Source organism: Lepus europaeus, chromosome 10 (assembly GCF_033115175.1).
Source record: "Lepus europaeus isolate LE1 chromosome 10, mLepTim1.pri, whole genome shotgun sequence".
Taxonomy (NCBI): Eukaryota; Metazoa; Chordata; class Mammalia; order Lagomorpha; family Leporidae; genus Lepus; species Lepus europaeus.
Window position 1 is genome coordinate 69310142 of NC_084836.1, and position 20210 is coordinate 69330351.

General features: G+C 39.8%; 1 protein-coding gene across 1 annotated transcript in view; it reads right to left on the reverse strand.

Annotated features, from left to right (window-relative positions):
* TMPRSS12 (transmembrane serine protease 12) overlaps positions 1 to 20210 on the reverse strand; it is a 48718-nt gene that overhangs the window by 21815 nt on the left and 6693 nt on the right. Inside the window, exon 3 of the mRNA XM_062202212.1 lies at positions 7605 to 7873. Coding sequence (XP_062058196.1) covers positions 7605 to 7873 — 269 coding nt within the window. The remainder of the gene's footprint in view (positions 1 to 7604; positions 7874 to 20210) is intronic.

Sequence of the window (20210 nt, forward strand, 5' to 3'; positions counted from 1 at the left end):
CTCTCCATTCCCTCCTAGCCTGTAGGGTTTCTGATGAGAAGTCTGCTGTGAGTCTAATTGGGGATCCTCTGAGAGTAATCTGGCAATTCTCTCTTGCACATTTTAGAATCTTTTCTTTGTGTTTCACTGTGGTGAGTTTAATTACAACGTGTCGTGGTGAGGGTCTCTTTTGGTCATATTTACGAGGGGTTCTGTGAGCTTCCTGTACTTGGATGTCTCTGTTCTTCTCCAAACCCGGAAAGTTCTCTGCTAGTATCTCGCTAAAAAGGCCTTCTAATCCTTTCTCTCTCTCCATGCCTTCAGGAATTCCTAGAACTCGTATATTGGGTTTTTTAATAGTATCCTGTAGATTCCAAACAATATTTTTTAGATTTCTAATTTCCTCTTCTTTTCTTTGGTTTGACTGTATGCTTTCCTGTGCTCTGTCTTCTGATATTCTCTCTTCTGTTTCACTGACTCTGTTTTTAAGGCTCTCTAATGTGTTTGTCATTTGATCTATTGAGTTCTTCATTTCATTTTGATTTCTCTTCACTATCACACTTTCCTGTTCTACTAGTTTCTGCATTTCATTTTGGTTCCTCCTTAAGATTTCATTTTCACGAGAGAGATTTTCTATCCTGTCCAGTAAGGATTTCTGTAGTTCAAGCATTTGCTTTTGAAAACTTCTAAATGTTTTTATCATAAATTTTTTGAAATCCGTATCTTGCATTTCTTCTATCTCATCATCTTCATAATCTTGGCCTGGGGTGTTTTGTTCATTTGGGGGCGTCATAATGTGTTCGTTGATCTTGTTCCCACAGTTTCTGTGTTTATTGCTTGGCATTTTGGAGGAATTCTTTGAATTATTTCCTTACAGTGTTTTTTTTTCTTGTTATACTATGACTGTGTTAAGTGGGCTGTCTGCTATTGGAGTAGCCTTGGTGGCCTGAGATGTGTGAGGGCAGAGAGCTCTGCTTAGTTCTTCAGGGTTAGGCGTGGTAGATCTCGCTTTCTCTCTATTTATTTATTTCTTTATTTTCAGGAGAGAAGTAATACCACACAGCTGAACAGAATTGATGGTAGTTAGTTTCCAAACTCTGGCTTCTCCCCCTCCAGTGCGGATGTGAAGACTCGGAGCCGGAGCCGTGAGCGTCCTTGCTCTCACCGCAGATCGTCTGTGTCTCCTCCACTAGATCCAGAGGAGTTTCCTCTGCATTTTTTTCCCTGGGCCTTTCCCTGTATTTACTGTAATTCCTCTTATCTCAACCTATCTTTCCCGGACTATCAATGTGCGACCTCACTATTCGCCATCTTGGCTCCCAGATTTTTAATATTAAAATATTCTTGGGGGCCAGTGCTGTGGCATAGTGGGCTGAAGCCTCCACCTGTGGCACTGGTGTCCCATGTGGACACCAGTTCCAGTCCCAGCTGCTCCTCTGCCCATCCAGCTCTCTGCTATTGCCTGGGAAAGCAGCAGAAGATGGCCCAAGTGCTTGGGTCTCTGCAGCCACGTGGGGGACCCAGAAAAAGTTCCTGGATCCTGACTTCAGATCAGCCCAGCTCTGGCTGTTGCGGCCATTTTGGGAGTGAACCAGCAGATGGAAGGCCTTTCTCTTTGTCTCTCCCCCTCTCTCTGTAACTCTACCTCTCAAATAAATAAATAAAAATTTTTAAATAAGAAAAAATTTTATAAATTCTTGAATTCCTGTGATAAACACAACTAGGTTATGATGAATTATATTTAAATATACTTGATAGATTTAGCATGCTATTACTTTGTTTGGAATGCCTGCACTTATAACATTGGCCATTCCTATACTGTGCTTACTCTGTTTGAGTATTAAGATTATTATTGTTCTCATACACTGAGTTGGAGTGTGTTCCCTCCTTTGGATTCATTGGAAGTATTTGTTTAAGATCTAAATAATCCATTTATGACAGAACTCACTTGTTTTATTTCTCTTGTTTTTTTTTTTTCTGCAGAGAGAGAAAAGAGTGACAGGCAGAAAAAGAGAAAGAAAGAAGGAGAGAAGGGGAGAGGAGAGGGAGGGAGTGGAAAAAAGAGACAAAAAGAGCTCTTATTTGCTGGTTCACTCCTCATATGCCCACAATGGCTCGGGCTGGGCCAAGCTGAAGCTAGGAGCCCAGAACTCAGTGCAGACCTCCCACGTGGATGGCAGGGACCCAACCATGTGGGCCATCACCTGCTGCCTTCCACGGTATCCACTGGCAGGAAACTGGAATGGGGACTCAAACCCAAGCATTCTGTTATGGGTGTGGGCATCTGGGCCAAACAGCTGCCCCTGGCATTTTTGTTTTCAAAAAGAAGAAGATTCAATTATAGATCCAATTCCTTTATTCATTGGACTATAGAGGATTTCTGTTTCTTATTTAGTAAATTTGGGATAGTTACAATTTTCTTATTTAGCGCATTTTTGTTAATTACAGTTTTGGCTAGTTAAAAATAATTTATCCATTCTATCTAAGTTATGTTTCAGTCAGTGATGGTCTACATACATGATGGTGGTCCCATAAGATTCCACTGCCAACTGTTGTTGTAGTCACCTTGGTTTATGTAAGGATACACTATAGTGTTCATATAATGACAGAATCACCGAAGACATTTCTTGAGAATATCTCTCCATAATTAAACAGTGTTAGGGCATAACATTTTAAAAAGCAGTATGTATTGGGCCAGTGCTGTGGTACAGTGGGTTAACGCCCTGGCCTGAGACACCAGCATCCCATATGGGCGCCGGTTCAAGACCCAGCTGCTCCACTTCTGATCCAGCTCTCTGCTATGGCCTGGAAAAGCAGTAGAAGATGGCCCAAGTCCTTGGGTCCCTGCACCTGCATGGGAGACTGGAGGAAGCTCCTGGTTCCTGGCTTCAGATCAGTGCAGCTCTGGCTGTTGCGACCAATTGGGGAGTGAACCAGCGGATGGAAGACCTCTCTCTCTCTCTCTCTCTCTCTCTCTTCTCTCTGTGTAACTCTTTCAAATAAATAAATAAATCTTTAAAATAAAAGCAGTATGTATCTTTTAATTCATAATATTATCCGTGTTTGTGCCATCTCTCCTTTTCTCATCTGTCTCATCAGTATTATTTTTTTTCCAAATAATTATATTCTGGCTTTTCTGTATTTTTCTGTAATTAATTGCTGTGCTTACCTTCATTTCTTCTGCTATGAGTTTATTCTAAATATTTTTTTTAAGATTTTATTCAGGCTGGCGCCGTGGCTCACTTGGCTAATCCTCTGCCTGCAGCGCCGGCACCACGGGTTCTAGTCCCGGTTGGGGCGCTGGATTCTGTTCCAGTTGCTCCTCTTCCAGTCCAGCTCTCTGCTGTGGCCAGGAAGGCAGTGGAGGATGGCCCAAGTGCTTGGGCCCTGCACCCCATGGGAGACCAGGAGGAAGCACCTGGTTCCTGGCTTCAGATCAGTGCAGCGCGCCAGCCATAGCAGCCCTTTGCGGGGTGAACCAACAGAAGGAAGACCTTTCTCTCTGTATCTCTCTCTCTCACTGTCTAACTCTGCCTGTCAAAAAAAAAAAGGTTTTATTCATTTATTTGAGAGGTAGAGATGCAGACAGTGAGAGAGAGAGAGGCAGAGAGAAAGGTCTTCCATCCTTTTTTTTTTTTTAAAGATCTATTTATTTATTTGAAAGTCAGAGTTACACATACAGAGAGAAGGAGAGGCAGAGGCAGAGAGAGAGAGAGAGAGAGAGAGAGGTCTTCCATCCGCTGATTCATTCCCCAATTGGCCTCAACTGGCAGAGCTGAGCCAATCCAAAGCCAGGAGCCAGGAGCTTCTTCCGGATCTCCCACATGGGTACAGGGGCCCAAGGCCTTGGGTCATCTTCTACTGCTTTCCCAGGCCATTACAGAGAGCTGTATTGGAAGTGGAGCAGCTGGGTCTCGAACCACCGCCCATATGGGATGCCGGCACTGCAGGTGGCGGTTTTACCCACTACACCACAGCATCAGCCCCCTCAGGCAGCAGTTTTAACTTGCTGCAACACAGCACCAGCCTGTCATGTTTGTTATTGAATGATAATTTTGCTGGATACAAAACTGTAAACCCATGGTGTTGTCTCAGCTTTTTAAACACATTTTATTTTCTTGAGACTTTCATTATTGCTCTTAAGTTTTCTGAAAGCCAGTCTGAGTCTTCTGTAAGGACTTTACTTTTATCCTTGGCTTTTTTCACTTCAATTTATTTTTGTTCTATGACGTCACCACGCTGTGTGAAAAGGAATATTTTGTTTACTGGTATTGTGCTTGTCCAGATTCATGGTTTTTTTTTTAGTTTTAGGAAAATTTCAACCCAAATCCATTGAACATGATATCTCCTCCATTCTCTCTTCACTCCAGCGCTCTCACTCTATCCTTCTTGTACTATAATTTCTTTCATCTTTTTGCTGTCTCAGCTATGTTTAGGAAGTTCCTCCAGATATAACTGCTGGTTCACAAATTCTCTATTCAGCTGTGTCTAATATGAGTCATAATCCATTCCCTGAGTTTTAAGCTTTAGTGATTGTATTCTCCATTTTTAAAGATTCTGTTTGATTCTCTTAATTGTGCTGGTCATTCTAGAGAGACTGTTCATTTTTAATTCTACTTTATTTCTTTAAATAATTCACATATATTTACTTTCTATTATATACCTAAAATATTAGTATCTGAGATCCTTAGGGTCTTAATTTGTTATTATTTCATTATTAATAATTTATTTTGGCCGGTGCTGAGGCTCACTTGGCTAATCCTCCGCCTGCGGCGCTGGCACACTGGATTCTAGTCCCGGTCGGGGTGCCGGATTCTGTCCCGGTTGTTCCTCTTCCAGTCCAGCTCTCTGCTGTGGCCCGGGAGTGCAGTGGAGGATGGCCCAAGTGCTTGGGCCCTGCATCCACATGGGAAACCAGGAAGAAGCACCTGGCTCCTGGCTTCGGATTGGCGCAGCGCCGGCCATGGCGGCCATTTGGGGGGAAAGGAAGACCTTTCTCTCTGTCTCTCTCTCTCTCTCTCTCTCACTGTCTAACTCTGCCTTCAAAAAATAATAATTTATTTCATTATATGTTTACTGATTTTTGATCTGCAGCTGATATTTGCTTGATTCGAATCTGTGGGATCCTAAATACCTTCTAAGCTGCTAGTACTTTAGCTCCTTCAATTAATTTTGATTATCTTTAATTATCACAATTGTTTGGTTCTTCATTTTTTCTGTTATTTATATTTTCAAACACATATTTTCTCTAATATTAAATATTTTATGTTACATAATAATTTTAATATATGAAATCTTTTCAAGTCTTACTCTGATGTCTCATCTTTCTGCTCTCATGCATGATGACTTATTTCTTAAGTGTTTACTGAATTTTTTGTTGGAATCCATTTACTTTCATTGAAACTTTAGTGAAATTCTTTAAGGCTTTAGATGAAATTGAATTTCTATTCAAATGATTTGAATTTGATTCTGTTGGGCTCCTAGGAATACTACCAAACTGCTTAGGACCTATTTAAAGTAAATTTTCATTTTGAGGCCTTGTAGTCTATTCAGCATGCTTTTGGGCAATAAATTCACATAAGTGGTATTTGAAATTACATATGGTCTAGGAAAACTTTTTTTTTTTTTTTGACAGGCAGAGTGGACAGTGAGAGAGAGAGACAGAGAGAAAGGTCTTCCTTTTGCCGTTGGTTCACCCTCCAATGGCCGCCACGGTAGCGCGCTGCGGCTGGCGCACCGCGCTGATCCAATGGCAGGAGCCAGGTGCTTCTCCTGGTCTCCCATGGGGTGCAGGGCCCAAGGACTTGGGCCATCCTCCACTGCACTCCCTGGCCACAGCAGAGAGCTGGCCTGGAAGAGGGGCAACCGGGACAGGATCGGTGCCCCGACCGGGACTAGAACCTGGTGTGCCGGCACTGCAAGGCGGAGGATTAGCCTAGTGAGCCGCAGCGCCGGCCAGGAAAACTTCTATCATTTTGCTCTTCTATTTGGCAATCCTGGAGATGGAGATAGGAGTTGAAGATGCCTTGGTTATATGTGACCCATTTTAAAACTTTAAAACAAATTTTATGAGGGTATTTCAGAAAATGGAATGGAAAAGATGGGTTTATTTTGGTACAAAAAACTTTAAAATCCATGCATAGTAATATGCCTTTTCCTTGAAGTTTTGAAGACAATATGTTTTTAAGAAACTGTATCTCTGTTGTCTGGTATGTGCATATTTAGCACTAGAAGGTTTTCTCAGTGGATGGACCCGTTTATTACTATACAATGTCCCTCACCACCCTGGTGATTCTCTTTGCTCTGAAATTTACTTCATCTGATATTAATGTGAGAGTATTTCAAAAACTGCATGAATTTAAAAAAATTTTATGATTCTTTCCCCTACATCATATTATTTTCCTATGTTCCTTAGGAAGCACTCATATGGAAAAAAATAACAATTCATAGGTCTTTTATTTCTATACTACCTGAGTAATCTATAAATATTTAAATGGCTAGAGACTGTGGGAAATAGAAAAAAACAGTTTCAGTACTTGTTCTCATATATGAATACTTCTAACTGGACTCTGACTCTTTCTAAAGCACTTTAATGTGGTAATTAAATATTCAAGTCTCAGCTTCTTAACCTCTGAGATCAATTCTTGATATGGTAAATGGAAAAAAATAACATTAACTCCCGCATAGGAATATTGGGAGGATAAGCCAAAACAAAGTTTTCTTAGTTTTTTCATTTCTATATGATGTCCCTCCCCATCCCGGTGATTCACAACAGCACTGAAACATGTTATGTGCTCTCAATAGTAGCTGTTTTTAACAAAGATGGAGATGAAGTTTTCTGTCATTTTTACTTTTCTCACTAGTTTAGTCAATAAACAGCTAGTGCTTCTATCTACACTAAGAAAATACATGACAGGGTCGGTGCTGTGGCATAATAGGAGCCAGCATCCCATATGGATGACGGTTCAAGTCCTGGTCACTTCACTTCTGATCCAGCTTCCTGCTAAAGACCTGGGAAAGCAGCAAAGGATGGCCCAAGTCCTTGGGCCCCTACACCCACGTGGAAGAGCTGGAAGAAGCTCCTAGATCCTGACTTTGGACCGGCACAGCTCCAGCCATTGCAGCCATTGGGGAGTGAACCAGCAAACGGAAGATCTCTGTCTCTCTCTCTAGCTCTCTCTCTCGCTCTCTCTCTCTCTCTGTAACTTTGCCTTTCAAATAAATAAATCAATCAATAAACCTTAAAAACAATACATGTCAATCAACTTGCTTGATGCTAAACATTTGATTCCTGATAGCCAAAAGTTTATTATTTAAGATAGACTGTTCTACAGAAATACTTGGAACTGTCCTTCCACCCAAGAATGTCTATAATTTCACGTAGCTTAGTATTTATAACCAGAGAAAATCTTTGTGTGCTTTTGATTTGGAAAAGAATTTTTTCTTATACAGAAAGAAAAATAGTCACATACCAGGAAAAAAAACTTTTCTCTGGTTTTGTAAAGACCTATTTTTTTCAATCTGATGGTATAAAATGATAAAAAGATATATAGCGAGATATGAAAGTATTCATCCTCCTCTGGCAATAATTGGAAAAAAATCAGTAAAATTCAGAGTATAATTACCTTCTTCTTGTGTTCTTCCCCAGCCACTTATAAAACATTTTGTATTTTGGTCCAGTTCTTGGAAAACATCAAAAGGTAGACAGATAGGCTGAATATAGTCATTATACTTCACTGCTTTGTTTAAATGGAAAAGAGCAATGTCATTTACATAAGTTTCCAAAATGAAGTCTGGATGGATAGTGATTGCTTTAACTTTTATCCTCCTGCCATGTGGGTGGATCCTATATATATTATTAGTTCCAATCACAGCTCTCCACTTTAAAGGATCTCTGAAAGAAAGTAAGTATTCTTATTATAAACATGCTCATTTAACTAATAGTCTAAAATCTCCCACTAGTTTTTGACTTTCTCGTGTTAGATTAAGAAAAAACAACTTACTTCTACTTTCATGTGACATATAATATAAAGCAAAAACCTAAATATCATGATGTAGTAAAGAAGAAAAAAAAAATCAGTGAGACAGAAAATCCAGAAACACATCAAGTTCCTAAGAATTTAATATATAATTAAGGTAGCATTTCTTACCACTGAACAATATCTGGTTATTGGGACAACTAGCTAACCAAAAAGAGAAATGAAATTAGATCCCTGAAATAACACTGAACACCAAAAGAAACCCTAAATGGATGAAATGTGAAAAATCACAACCTTTGTAATGAAGATGTCCTATGTTTTAGAGAGATGTAACAGGATAGGTCTAAGACTTGCTTCAAAATAATTGGAAGGGGAAGTTGGTAAGGTCATAGATGACACAAATCAGATATAAGTTCACTGATAACTTGAAGCTGGGTGATAATGCATAGTATTTCACTAAAATATTCCTTCTACTTTTATAATTGTTTTGAAACTTACTAGAATGAAGCATTTGGACATGAACTTAGCTTAAGAATTTTAAAAATTAAACCCCAAAAATATAGATGAATATATAACACTAGCATGAGAAAGGATTTATAAAGCATGACACTAAATGATAGATATTGATAATATTTTAAAAATAAGCCAAAAAGTAAAAACAAAAATACCAAGCCAAACAACAGCAAAAGATCAACAATTAACGCCCCAAGAGATTCACAGTTGATACATCTAGAATTAAAAGTATGAGTGTAAAAAATGAGTATAATTTATGTCTGTGGAAAATGCATTCTGTGAAAAAAGAACAGCCACAGATCTCAACAATTCTCTTGCACCAAAACAGACTCATTTTTAATTCCATTTTCCCATGAATATTTTGAAGTGACCTTACAGAGCAATATGAGACTGTTATAAAAAATAATTTGTATAAATGCATAGAAAAATCTAGAAGGATAAGTAACCAAAATTAATAGCTGTTATTTCTACAAAGTATAGTGATTTTTATTTTCTATCATCTGTATTTTCTCATTTTCTTTCATTAAGCATGTTCTGCTTTTTTTAAATGTAAAATTGCATATACATACATACTTAACCATTTGACTCAATAATCCTACTCTTAGAGACTTACACAATGAAATGAAAACTTAGATTCACAAAAAGAGGCAGTATGTGTGTTTACAATGGCTTTACCCTTTAAAAAATTATTTCATTGTTTGAAAAGCAGAGAGACGTAGAGAAAACAGAGAGATCTCATATCCATTGGTTCATTCCCCAAATGCCCACAACAACTAGGACTGGGCCAGGCCAAAGCCAGGAGCCAGGAATTCAGTTCAAGTCTCCCATCTGGGTGGCAGGCACTCAAGTTCTTGAACCACATCACCTGCTGCCTTCCAGGGTACACATTAGAAGGGAGCTGGAATTCGGAGTAGAGTTGGGACTCAAATCCACATACTTTAATATGGAACATGGGCATCTGAAGCACTACACCAAACACCTGCCTCTTCAGTGGCTTCACTCTTAATTGTCCAAATTGAAAACAATTTAAATGTCTCAAATTAGAAATCGACATGTGCATACAATGGAGTACTACTCAGCAATATAAAGGAGCAGTAGCATGGATGGATCTCAAAGGCATTATGCTAAGTGGAAAAAGCTGCATACTTTGGACTCCATTTATATTATGCTGTGGGAAAGAAATCTATGAAGACAAGAAACAGATGAGTGATTCTCTGAGGGTGAGAGGGAGTGACTACAAGGGGCATGGAGGAATTTTTCAAGGAGAAAGGACTGTCCTACATCTCTCACTGGTAATTCCATGATTATGTGTTTGTCAAACTCAGAGAACTGCATGCTAAAAATAATAAATTTTATTGAATGTTATTTCTTAGTAAAATATTTTTGCCATGGTTCATTTTATAAAAAGGCATGACTTACTGGTACATAGAACAAAATGGATAACACTCAAATGTATTTCGTCACCAGACCCAAAGGCTACACATTGTATGATTCTGTTGATAACACATCTTGGAAAAAATAAACCTATAAAGGACAACAGATCATTGGTTGCCAAGGGCTGGGTATAAAGGTAGGAGCTGACTGCAAAAGTCATGGAAGAATTTGGATTTATGGCACTGTGCTAAATCCTGATTGTGATAGTTAACCTATCTACATTGTCAAAAGTTGCAGGACAAAACATTTCAAAAGGTGAACTGTATTTCACCAAATTATTCCCTGATTTTTTTTATTCCCTGATTTTTAAAGAGATAAAAAATTTGTGAGATTTGCAAAAAGAAAATTAGGTCCAAAAGGACATTCTGCCAATTTTAGTTAGGCTCAGCTATAGGAAAAAGCATCTAGTTTGAAGCTTTAATAGACTTCAATGCTACTACTGCAACCAGCACATTCTTTCTTAGTGCCAGTTACATAGAGACTATTAAAACAACATCCTCTGGGAGGGGTCCAAGATGGTAGTATAGCAATAGGACGTTCTGAGTCACACAGGGCAAATAGTTAATAAGGAAAGGGGATACAAGCCAGAGACAGAGCCATGAGAATTTCGTGCAGAGAAGCCCAGGAGTCCAAAGATACTGGGCAGGTCCACGCTGAGGGAACAGAAAAGAAAGGGAAGAGGCAGACGCGGTGGAGAAGCCGAATGGGGAGACTGACGCCACCCCCGCCCCAGCGGACCAGGTGAGGCACGCGGTCGTGAGTTCATGGAGCTGCAGACAGCAGCAGGTGGGGGAGCCTGGTGAACTGCATTTGAAGTTCCAAGCGGGAAGAATAGAGGAAAAAACGGAGAGGTCGGGCACACCTCTGTCCATCTATGTCTCCCCTCTCCCCGCAACCAGAGCTGCAGCCAGCTGGGAGAAGCCATATTGTTTATGTCTTTGAATGTTTTTTTGTTTGTTTGTTTGTTTGACAGGCAGAGTTAGACAGTGAGAGTGAGAGAGAGACAGAGACAGAGAGGTCTTCCTTTTTCCGTTGGTTCACCCTCCAATGGCCGCTGCGGCCGGCGCACCATACTGATCCGAAGCCAGGAGCCAGGTGCTTCTTCCTGGTCTCCCATGGGGTGCAGGGCCCAAGCACTTGGGCCATCCTCCACTGCCCTCCTGGGCCATAGCAGAGAGCTGGACTGGAAGAGGAGCAACTGGGACAGAATCCAGCGCCCGCCCCGACCGGGACTAGAACCTGGGGTGTCGGTGCCGCAGGCGGAGGATTAATGTAAGCAGGGGGGTACGACATTTGCCTCCCGAGCACATGCTCATCAATGCGGGGACCACTCCACAACACCCCCCACCTGAGAATGAGGGTCACAACATTTCAGAGTAATTTCCCCACCACCACCACACAGGCTGGACAACAAGAAGTTCTAAATATCAAAATCTTGAGCCTGATTCATGCACCAGTGAGACACGAACCTGCCCCCAGTAGGCGGGACTTAGTGCACCAGAGCTCTCGTACCTGCCCCCATCAGGATTGAGAAGTGAGCAGGACTCCCGGAGGTGGGGCTGCCTGCTTCCACTTGCAGCGCACACACACATAGCAGCTCATAGTAGAGGGAAATCTCACCACAAGCACCAAGACACATATTAAAGATAAAAGCAACTGGAAATGCCAAAAAACAAAGGAAAAAACCTTAACAAGAATAAGGAAGACACCATGAGCCCCCTAAAAGGAACACTACAACTCTTCAATAATAGGAGCTGAAGAAGAAATCAAAGATATGCTAGAAATGGAATTCAGAAAATTAATCATCAGATTACTTAGAAGCAATCAGAAACAAATTCATGATCTAAATGAAAAGTGTTCCCGGCCAGCGCCACAGCTCACTAGGCTAATCCTCCGCCTGTGGTGCTGGCACACCGGGTTCTAGTCCCGGTTGGGGCACCCGATTCTGCCCCGGTTGCTCCTCTTCCAGTCCAGCTCTCTGCTCTGGCCCAGGAAAGCAGTGGAGGATGGCCCAAGTCCTTGGGCCCTGCACCTGCATGGGAAACCAGGAGGAAGCACTTGGCTCCTGGCTTCAGATTGGCGCAGCGTGCCAGCGGCAATGCACCGGCCATAGTGGCCACTTGCTGGGTGCCCCAACGGAAAAAGAAAGACCTTTCTCTCTCTGTCTCTGTCTCTCTCTCTCACTGTCTAACTCTGCCTATCAAAAAAAAAAAAGTGTTCCCAAGAAATTGAGATATTAAAGAGAAGTCAGAATGAAATGCTAGAAATGAAGAATTCAATAGATCAAATAAAAAATGCAGTGGAAAGCCTTAATAGAATAAGTGAGAGAGAAGAAAGATAATCAGAACTAGAAGACAAATTTCTGGAAATAATACAGTCAGACCAACAAGAAGAAATTAGGAAATTTAAAAAAAATGGTTGGAGAGCTACAAGATTCTATCAAAAGACCCTACATACAGATCCTAGGAATTCTGGAAGGCAAAGAAAGATAGAAAGGATTAGAAGGCCTTCTTAATGAAATAATAACAGAGAGAACTTCCCCAATCTAGAGAAAGAGACATCCAAGAACAGGAAGTACACAGAACTTCCAACAGACAGGACACAGAAAGTATCTTCACTTCGACACACTGTAGCAAAGCTCTCCTCAGTAACAAAGATCTGAAAATGTTCATGAGAGAAACAGCAAACCACATTCAGAGGAAACCCAATTAGACTCATTCCAAACTTCTCATCACAAATCCTACAGGCAAGGAGAGAATAGAAGACATACTCCAAGTCTTAAGAGAAAAAACTGTCAACCCAGAACCCTGTGCCATGAAAAACTCTCACTTATGAATAAAGGAGAAATAAGGATCTTTCACAACAAACAGAAACTGAAAAAATTTATAACTACTCACCTAGGTGTACAAAAGATGCTCAAGGATATGCTACACACAGAAACACAGAAACAGGAACATCACTACAAAAGTAGATGAACACAGAAAATGACCCAGCAAAAGTACGAAAGAAATCCAAAATACATAAACAGAACTATTTACAGAAACATGGCAGGGCCGGTACTTCACAATAGTCACACTGAATGTAAATGATCTCAACTCCGCAGTTAAAAGGCAGACTGGATGAATGGATTTAAAAAGAAAACCCATCTATTTGTTGCCTACAAAACACACACACACACACACACATCTTACCATTGTTGCAATCAGACTGAAAGTGAAAGGATGGAAAAAGATAATCCATGCTAACAGAAACCAAAAAAGAGCTGGTGTGGCACTCCTAGTATCAGACAAAATAGACTTTAACACAAAAACTATTAAGAGACAAAGAAGGACACTATGTAATGATTAAAGGATCAATTCAACAGGAAGATGTGACTATTATAAATGTATATACACCTAATTACAGGGAACCTGGCTATTTAAAAGAAATGTTAAGAGATTTAAAGGGAGATCTACACTCAAATGCAATAGTAATTGGGGACTTAAATACCCTAATTTCAGCAATGGACAGACCAATGAGACAAAAAATCAACAAGGAAAAAACAGAGTTAATCAACACCATAGACCAAATAGATCTAGCAGATATCTACAGAACCTTCTACCCTACAGCCATAGAGTACACATTTTTCTCTTTAGTACATGGAACATTCTCTAGGATTGACCACATGCTAGGTCATAAAGAAAGTTTCAGCAAATTAAAAAAAATGAAAATCATACCATGCATCAACACAATGCAATGAAGCTGGACATCAACAACTCAATAATCTCTACATCATATGCATAGAGAATGAACAACATGTTCCTGAATGAACAGTGGGTCATAAAATAAATCAAAAGAGAAATCAAAATATTTCTGGAAACAAATGAAGATGACAATGTAACATACCAAAATTTGTGGGATACAGCAATAGCAGTGATAAGAGGAACATTTACAGCAATTGGTGCCTACTTCAAGAAACTAGAAAGTCATCAAATAAATGAACTATCTGTGCACATCAAGGATCTAGACAAACAACAGCAAAACAAACCCAAAACCAATAGAAGAAATAATTAAACCCCACCTCTAAAGTTAAAAGGCACAGACTGGCCGAATGGATTAAGGAAAAAAACCCATCTATTTGCTGCCTACAAGAAACACATCTTTCCAACAAAGATGCATGCAGACTGAAAGTGAAAGGTTGGAAAAAGATATTCAATGCCAACAGAAATGAAAAAAAAGCAGGTGTAGCCATATTAATATCAGACAAAATAAACTTTCACACAAAAACTGTTAGAGACAAAGACGGACACTATATAATGATTAAGGGTTCAATTCAACAGGAAGATGTAACTATTATAAATGTATACACGCCTAATTACAGGGCACCAGTTTATTTAAAAGATATGTTAAGGGACTTAAAGGGAGACTTAGATTCCAATACAGTAGTACTGGGGGACTTCAACTCCACTCTCAGAATAGACAGATCAACCGGACAGATCAACAAGGGAACAGCAGATTTAATCGACACTATTGCCAAAATGGATCTGACAGAAATCTACAGAACTTTCAATCCTACATTTAAAGATTTTACATTCTTCTCAGCAGTGCATGGAACCTTCTCTAGAATTGACCACATACTAGGCCATAAAGCAAGTCTCAGCAAATTTAAAAGAATTAGAATCATACCATGCAGTTTCTCAGACCACAGTGGAATGAAGGTGGAAATTAGCAACTCAGGAATCCCTAGAGAGTATGCAAACACATGGAGACTGAACAACATGTTCCTGAATGAACACTGGGTTACAGAAGAAATCAAAAGAGAAATCAAAAATTTTATGGAAGTAAATGAGGATAACAACACAACATATCAAAACTTATGGGATGGCTGGGGCCACGGCTCAATAGGCTAATCCTCCACCTGCAGCACCAGCACACCGGGTTCTAGTCCCAGTCGGGGCACCAGATTCTGCCCCGGTTGCCCCTCTTTCAGGCCAGCTCTCTGCTGTGGCCTGGGAGTGCAGTGGAGGATGGTCCAAGTGCTTGGGCCCTGCACCCGCATGGAAGACCAGGAGAAGCACCTGGCTCCTGGCTTTGGATCAGCGCGGTACACCAGCTGCAGCGCGCTGGCCACGGCAGCCATTGGAGGGTGAACCAACAGCAAAGGAAGACCTTTCTCTCTGTCTCTCTCTCACTGTCCACTCTGCCTGTCAAAAAATAAATAAAAAAATTTTAAAAAAAGAAAAACTTATGGGATACGGCAAAAGCAGTGTTGAGAGGAAAGTTTATATCAATAGGTGCCTATATCAAGAAATTGGAAAGGCACCAAATAAATGAGCTTTCAGCGCATCTCAAGGATCTAGAAAAACTGCAGCAAACCAGACCCAATTCTAGTAGGAGAAGAGAAATAATTAAAATCAGAGAAGAAATCAACAGGATTGAATAAAAAAAAAAACATTGCAAAAAATCAGCCAAGCGAAGAGCTGGTTTTTTGAAAAAATGAATAAAATTGACACATCATTGGCTCAACTAACTAAAAAAAGAAGAGGAAAGACCCAAATCAATAGAATCAGAGATGAAACAGGAAATGTAACAACAGACACCACAGAAATAAAAAGAATCATCAGAAATTACTACAAAGAGTTGTATGCCAGCAAACAGGGAAATCTATCAGAAATGGATCGATTCCTGGACACATGCAATCTACCTAAATTGAACCATGAAGACACAGAAAACCTAAATAGAGCCATAACTGAGAAAGAAATTGAAACAGTAATAAAGGCCCTCCCAACAAACAAAAGTCCAGGACAAGATGGATTCACTGCTGAATTCTACCAGACATTTAAAGAACTAACTCCAATTCTTCTCAAACTATTCAGAACAATCAAAAAAGATGGAATCCTCCCCAATTCTTTCCATGAAGCCAGAATCACTTTAATTCCTAAGCCAGAGAAAGATGGAGCATTGAAAGAAAATTACAGACCAATATCCCTGATGAACACAGGTGCAAAAATCCTCAATAAAATTCTCGCCAATAGAACACAGCAACACATCAAAAAAATCATCCACCCAGACCAAGTGGGATTTATCCCAGGTATGCAGGGATGGTTCAATGTTCGCAAAACAATCAACGTGATACACCACATTAACAGACTGCAGAAGAAAAACCGTATGATTCTCTCAATAGATGCAGAGAAAGCATTTGATAAAATACAACACCCTTTCATGATGAAAACTCTAAGCAAATTGGGTATAGAAGGAACATTCTTCAATACAATCAAAGCAATTTATGAAAAACCCACAGGCAGCATCCTATTGAATGGGGAAAAGTTGGAAGCATTTCCACTGAGATCTGGTACCAGACAGGGATGCCCACTCTCACCACTGCTATTCAATATAGTTCTGGAAGTTTTAGCCAGAGCCATCAAGCAAGAAAAAGAAATTAAAGGAATACAAATTGGCAAGGAAGAAGTCAAACTATCCCTCTTTGCAGATGATATGATTCTTTATTTAGAGAATCCAAAGAACTCTACTAAGAGACTATTGGAACTCATAGAAGAGTTTGGCAATCTAGCAGGATATAAAATCAATGCACAAAAATTAACAGCCTTTGTATACACAGGCAATGCCAGAGCTGAGAAAGAACTGCTAAGATCAATCCCATTCATAATAGCTACAAAAACAATCAAATACCTTGGAATAAACTTAACCAAGGACGGTAAAGATCTCTACGATGAAAATTAAAAAATCTTAAAGAAAGAAATAGAAGAGGATACCAAAAAATGGAAAAATCTTCCATGCTCATGGATTGGAAGAATCAACATCATCAAAATGTCCATTCTCCCAAAAGCAATTTATACATTCAATGCAATACCAATCAAGATACCATAGACATTCTTCTCAGATCTGGAAAAAATGATGCTGAAATTCATATGGAGATGAGGAGACCTCAAATAGCTACAGAAATCTTGTACAACAAAAACAAAGCCGGAGGCATCACAATACCAGATTTCAGGACATACTACAGGGCAGTTGTTATCAAAACAGCATGGTACTGGTACAGAAACAGATGGATAGACCAATGGAATAGAATAGAAACACCAGAAATCAACCCAAGCATCTACAGCCAACTCATATTTGATCAAGGATCTAAAACCAATTCCTGGACCAAGGACAGTCTATTCAATAAATGGTACTGGGAAAACTGGATTTCCAGTGTAGAATCATGAAGCAAGACCCCTACCTTACACCTTACACAAAAATCATGGATTAAAGACCTAAACCTATGACCTGACACCATCAAATTATTAGAGAACATTGGAGAAATCCTGCAAGATTTGGCACTGGCAAAGACGTCCTGGAGAAGACCCTGGAGACGCAGGCAGTCAAAGCCAAAATTAACTATTGGGATTGCATCAAATTGAGAAGTTTCTGTACTGCAAAAGAAACAGTCAGGAGAGTGAAAAGGTAGCCGACAGAATGGGAAAAAATATTTGTAAACTATGATACAGATAAAGGATTAATAACCAAAATCTACAAAGAGATCAAGAAACTCCACAACAACAAAACAAACAACCCACTGAAGAGATGGGCCAAGGACCTCAATAGACATTTTTCAAAAGAGGAAATCCAAATGGCCAACAGACACATGAAGAAATGTTCAAGATCACTAGCCATCAGGGAAATGCAAATCAAAACCACAATGAGGTTCCACCTCACTCCGGTGAGAATGGCGCACATTCAGAAATCCACCAACAACAGATGCTGGCGAGGATGTGGGGAAAAAGGGACACTAACCCACTGTTGGTGGGAATGCAAACTGGTAAAGCCATTATGGAAGTCAGTCTGGAGATTCCTCAGAAACCTTAATATAACCCTACCATTCAACCCAGCCATCCCACTCCTTGGAATTTACCCAAAGGAATTAAATTGGCAAACAAAAAAGCAGTCTGCACATTAATGTTTATTGCTGCTCAATTCACAATAGCTAAGACCTGGAATCAACCTAAATGCCCATCAACAGTAGATTGGATAAAGAAATTATGGGATATGTACTCTACAGAATACTATACAGCAGTCAAAAACAATGAAATCTGGTCATTTGCAACAAAATGGAGGAATCTGGAAAACATTATGCTGAGTGAAATAAGCCAGTCCCAAAGGGACAAATATCATATGTTCTCCCTGATCAGTGACAACTAACCGAGCACCAAAAAGGAAACCTGTTAAAGTGAAATGAACGCTATGAGAAACGGTGACTTGATCAGCCCTTGCCCTTACTGTTGATGAACAACTTAGTACGCTATCCCTCTTAGTATTTTTTTGTTTGTTCTATTTAATACTATTGATTTAATTCTGCAATTAATACACAGTTATTCTTAAGTGTTGAAACTTAACTGAAAAGTGATCCCTTTAAATATGAGTGGGAATAAGAGAGGAAAGAGATGCACAATTTGGGACATGCTCAAGCTGACTTGCCCCAAACGGGAGAGAGTTAGAAATATACCAGGGGATTCCAATTCAATCCCATCAGGGTGGCATGTACCAATGCCATCTCACTAGTCCAAGTGATCAATTTCTATTCACAATTGATCATAATGATAGGACTAAGAGTCAAAGGGATCACATAAACAAGACTACTGTATGCAAATACTAACCGATAGAATAAAAAAGGGAGAGAACGATCCAACACGGGAAGCGAGATACACAGCAGACTCATAGAATGGCGGATGTCCTAAACAGCACTCTGGCCTCAGAATCAGCCTTTAAGGCATTTGGATCTGGCTGAAAAGCCCATGAGAGTATTTCAGGCATGGAAAGCCAAGACACTCTGTCAAAAAAAAAAAAATGACCTAAATGAAAGATCTCTGCGAGTGAGATCCCAGTGGAAAGAACAGGTCATCAAAGAAGGAGTTACCTTTCTCTGAAGGGAGGAGAGAACTTCCACTCTGACTACAACCTTGTCTAAACATGATCAGGGTCAGTGAACTCATAAGGCTTCCATAGCCTTGGCAACTCATGACAAGAGCCTAGGGTGATTACTGATGCCATAAACAAGAGTGTCAATTTGTTAAGTCAACAACAGGAGTCACTGTGCACTTACTCCTCATGTAGGATCTCTGTCCTTAATGTGCTGTACATTGTGATTTAATGCTATAACTAGTACTCAAACAGTATATTTCACTTTGTGTTTCTATGTGGGTGCAAACTGTTGAAATCTTTACTTAATATATACTAAACTGATCTTCTGTATATAAAGAGAATTGAAAATGAATCTTGATTGAATGGAAGGGGAGAGGGAGCGGGAAAGGGGAGGGTTGCGGGTGGGAGGGAAGTTATGGGAGGGGGAGAAAGCCATTGTAATCCATAAGCTGTACTTTGGAAATTCATATTCATTAAATAAAAGTTAAAAAAAAGAGTTTAGTAAAATAACAGGATATAAAATCAACACAGAAAAAACAACAGCCTTTGTATACACAGACAATGTCATGGCTGAGAAAGAACTTATAAGATCAATCCCATTCACAATAGCTACAAAAAACTCAAATACCTCAGAATAAATTTAACCAAGGATGCCAAAAATATCTACAATGAGGATTACAAAACATTAAAGAAAAAAATAAAAGCAGATACAAAAAATGGAAAAAAATCTTCCATGTTCATGGATTGGAAGAATCAATATCATCAAAATGCCCATTCTTCTGAAAGCAATTTAAAGATTGATGGAATACCAATCAAAATACCATACATTCTTCTCACATATAGAAAAAATGATGCTGAAATTCATATGGAAAAATAGGAGACCCAGAAAGCTAAAGCAGTCTTATACAACAAAATCAAAGCTGGAGGCATCACAATACTAGATTTTAAGACATACTACAAGGCACTTATAATCAAAACAGCATAGTACTAGTACAAAAACAGACAGATAGCCCAATGGAACAGAATAGAAATGCCAGAAATCAATCCAAGCATCTACAACCAACTTATATTTGAGAAAGGAGCTAAAACCATTCTCTGGAGCAACAAATCGTGCTGGGAAAACTGGATTTCTACATGCAGAAGTCTGAAGCAGGACCCCTACCTTAAACCTTACACAAAAACCCATTCAAAATGAGTTAAAAAAAAAGAAATAGAAAATATATCCCAGTAAAAAATAAAAGTGGGAATAAGAGGGAGGAGCCGTATAGTCCAACACTCATGCGGGGCATGAGCGCGGCCATGGCGCGGCCAGGCCAGGCCCAGGGGCTCTGCATGTGCAGCTGCCCCCGGGTGCCCCCTCCCGAGCTGCGCAGAAAGGAGCCGTGCAGAGCCAAGTAAGATGGCGCC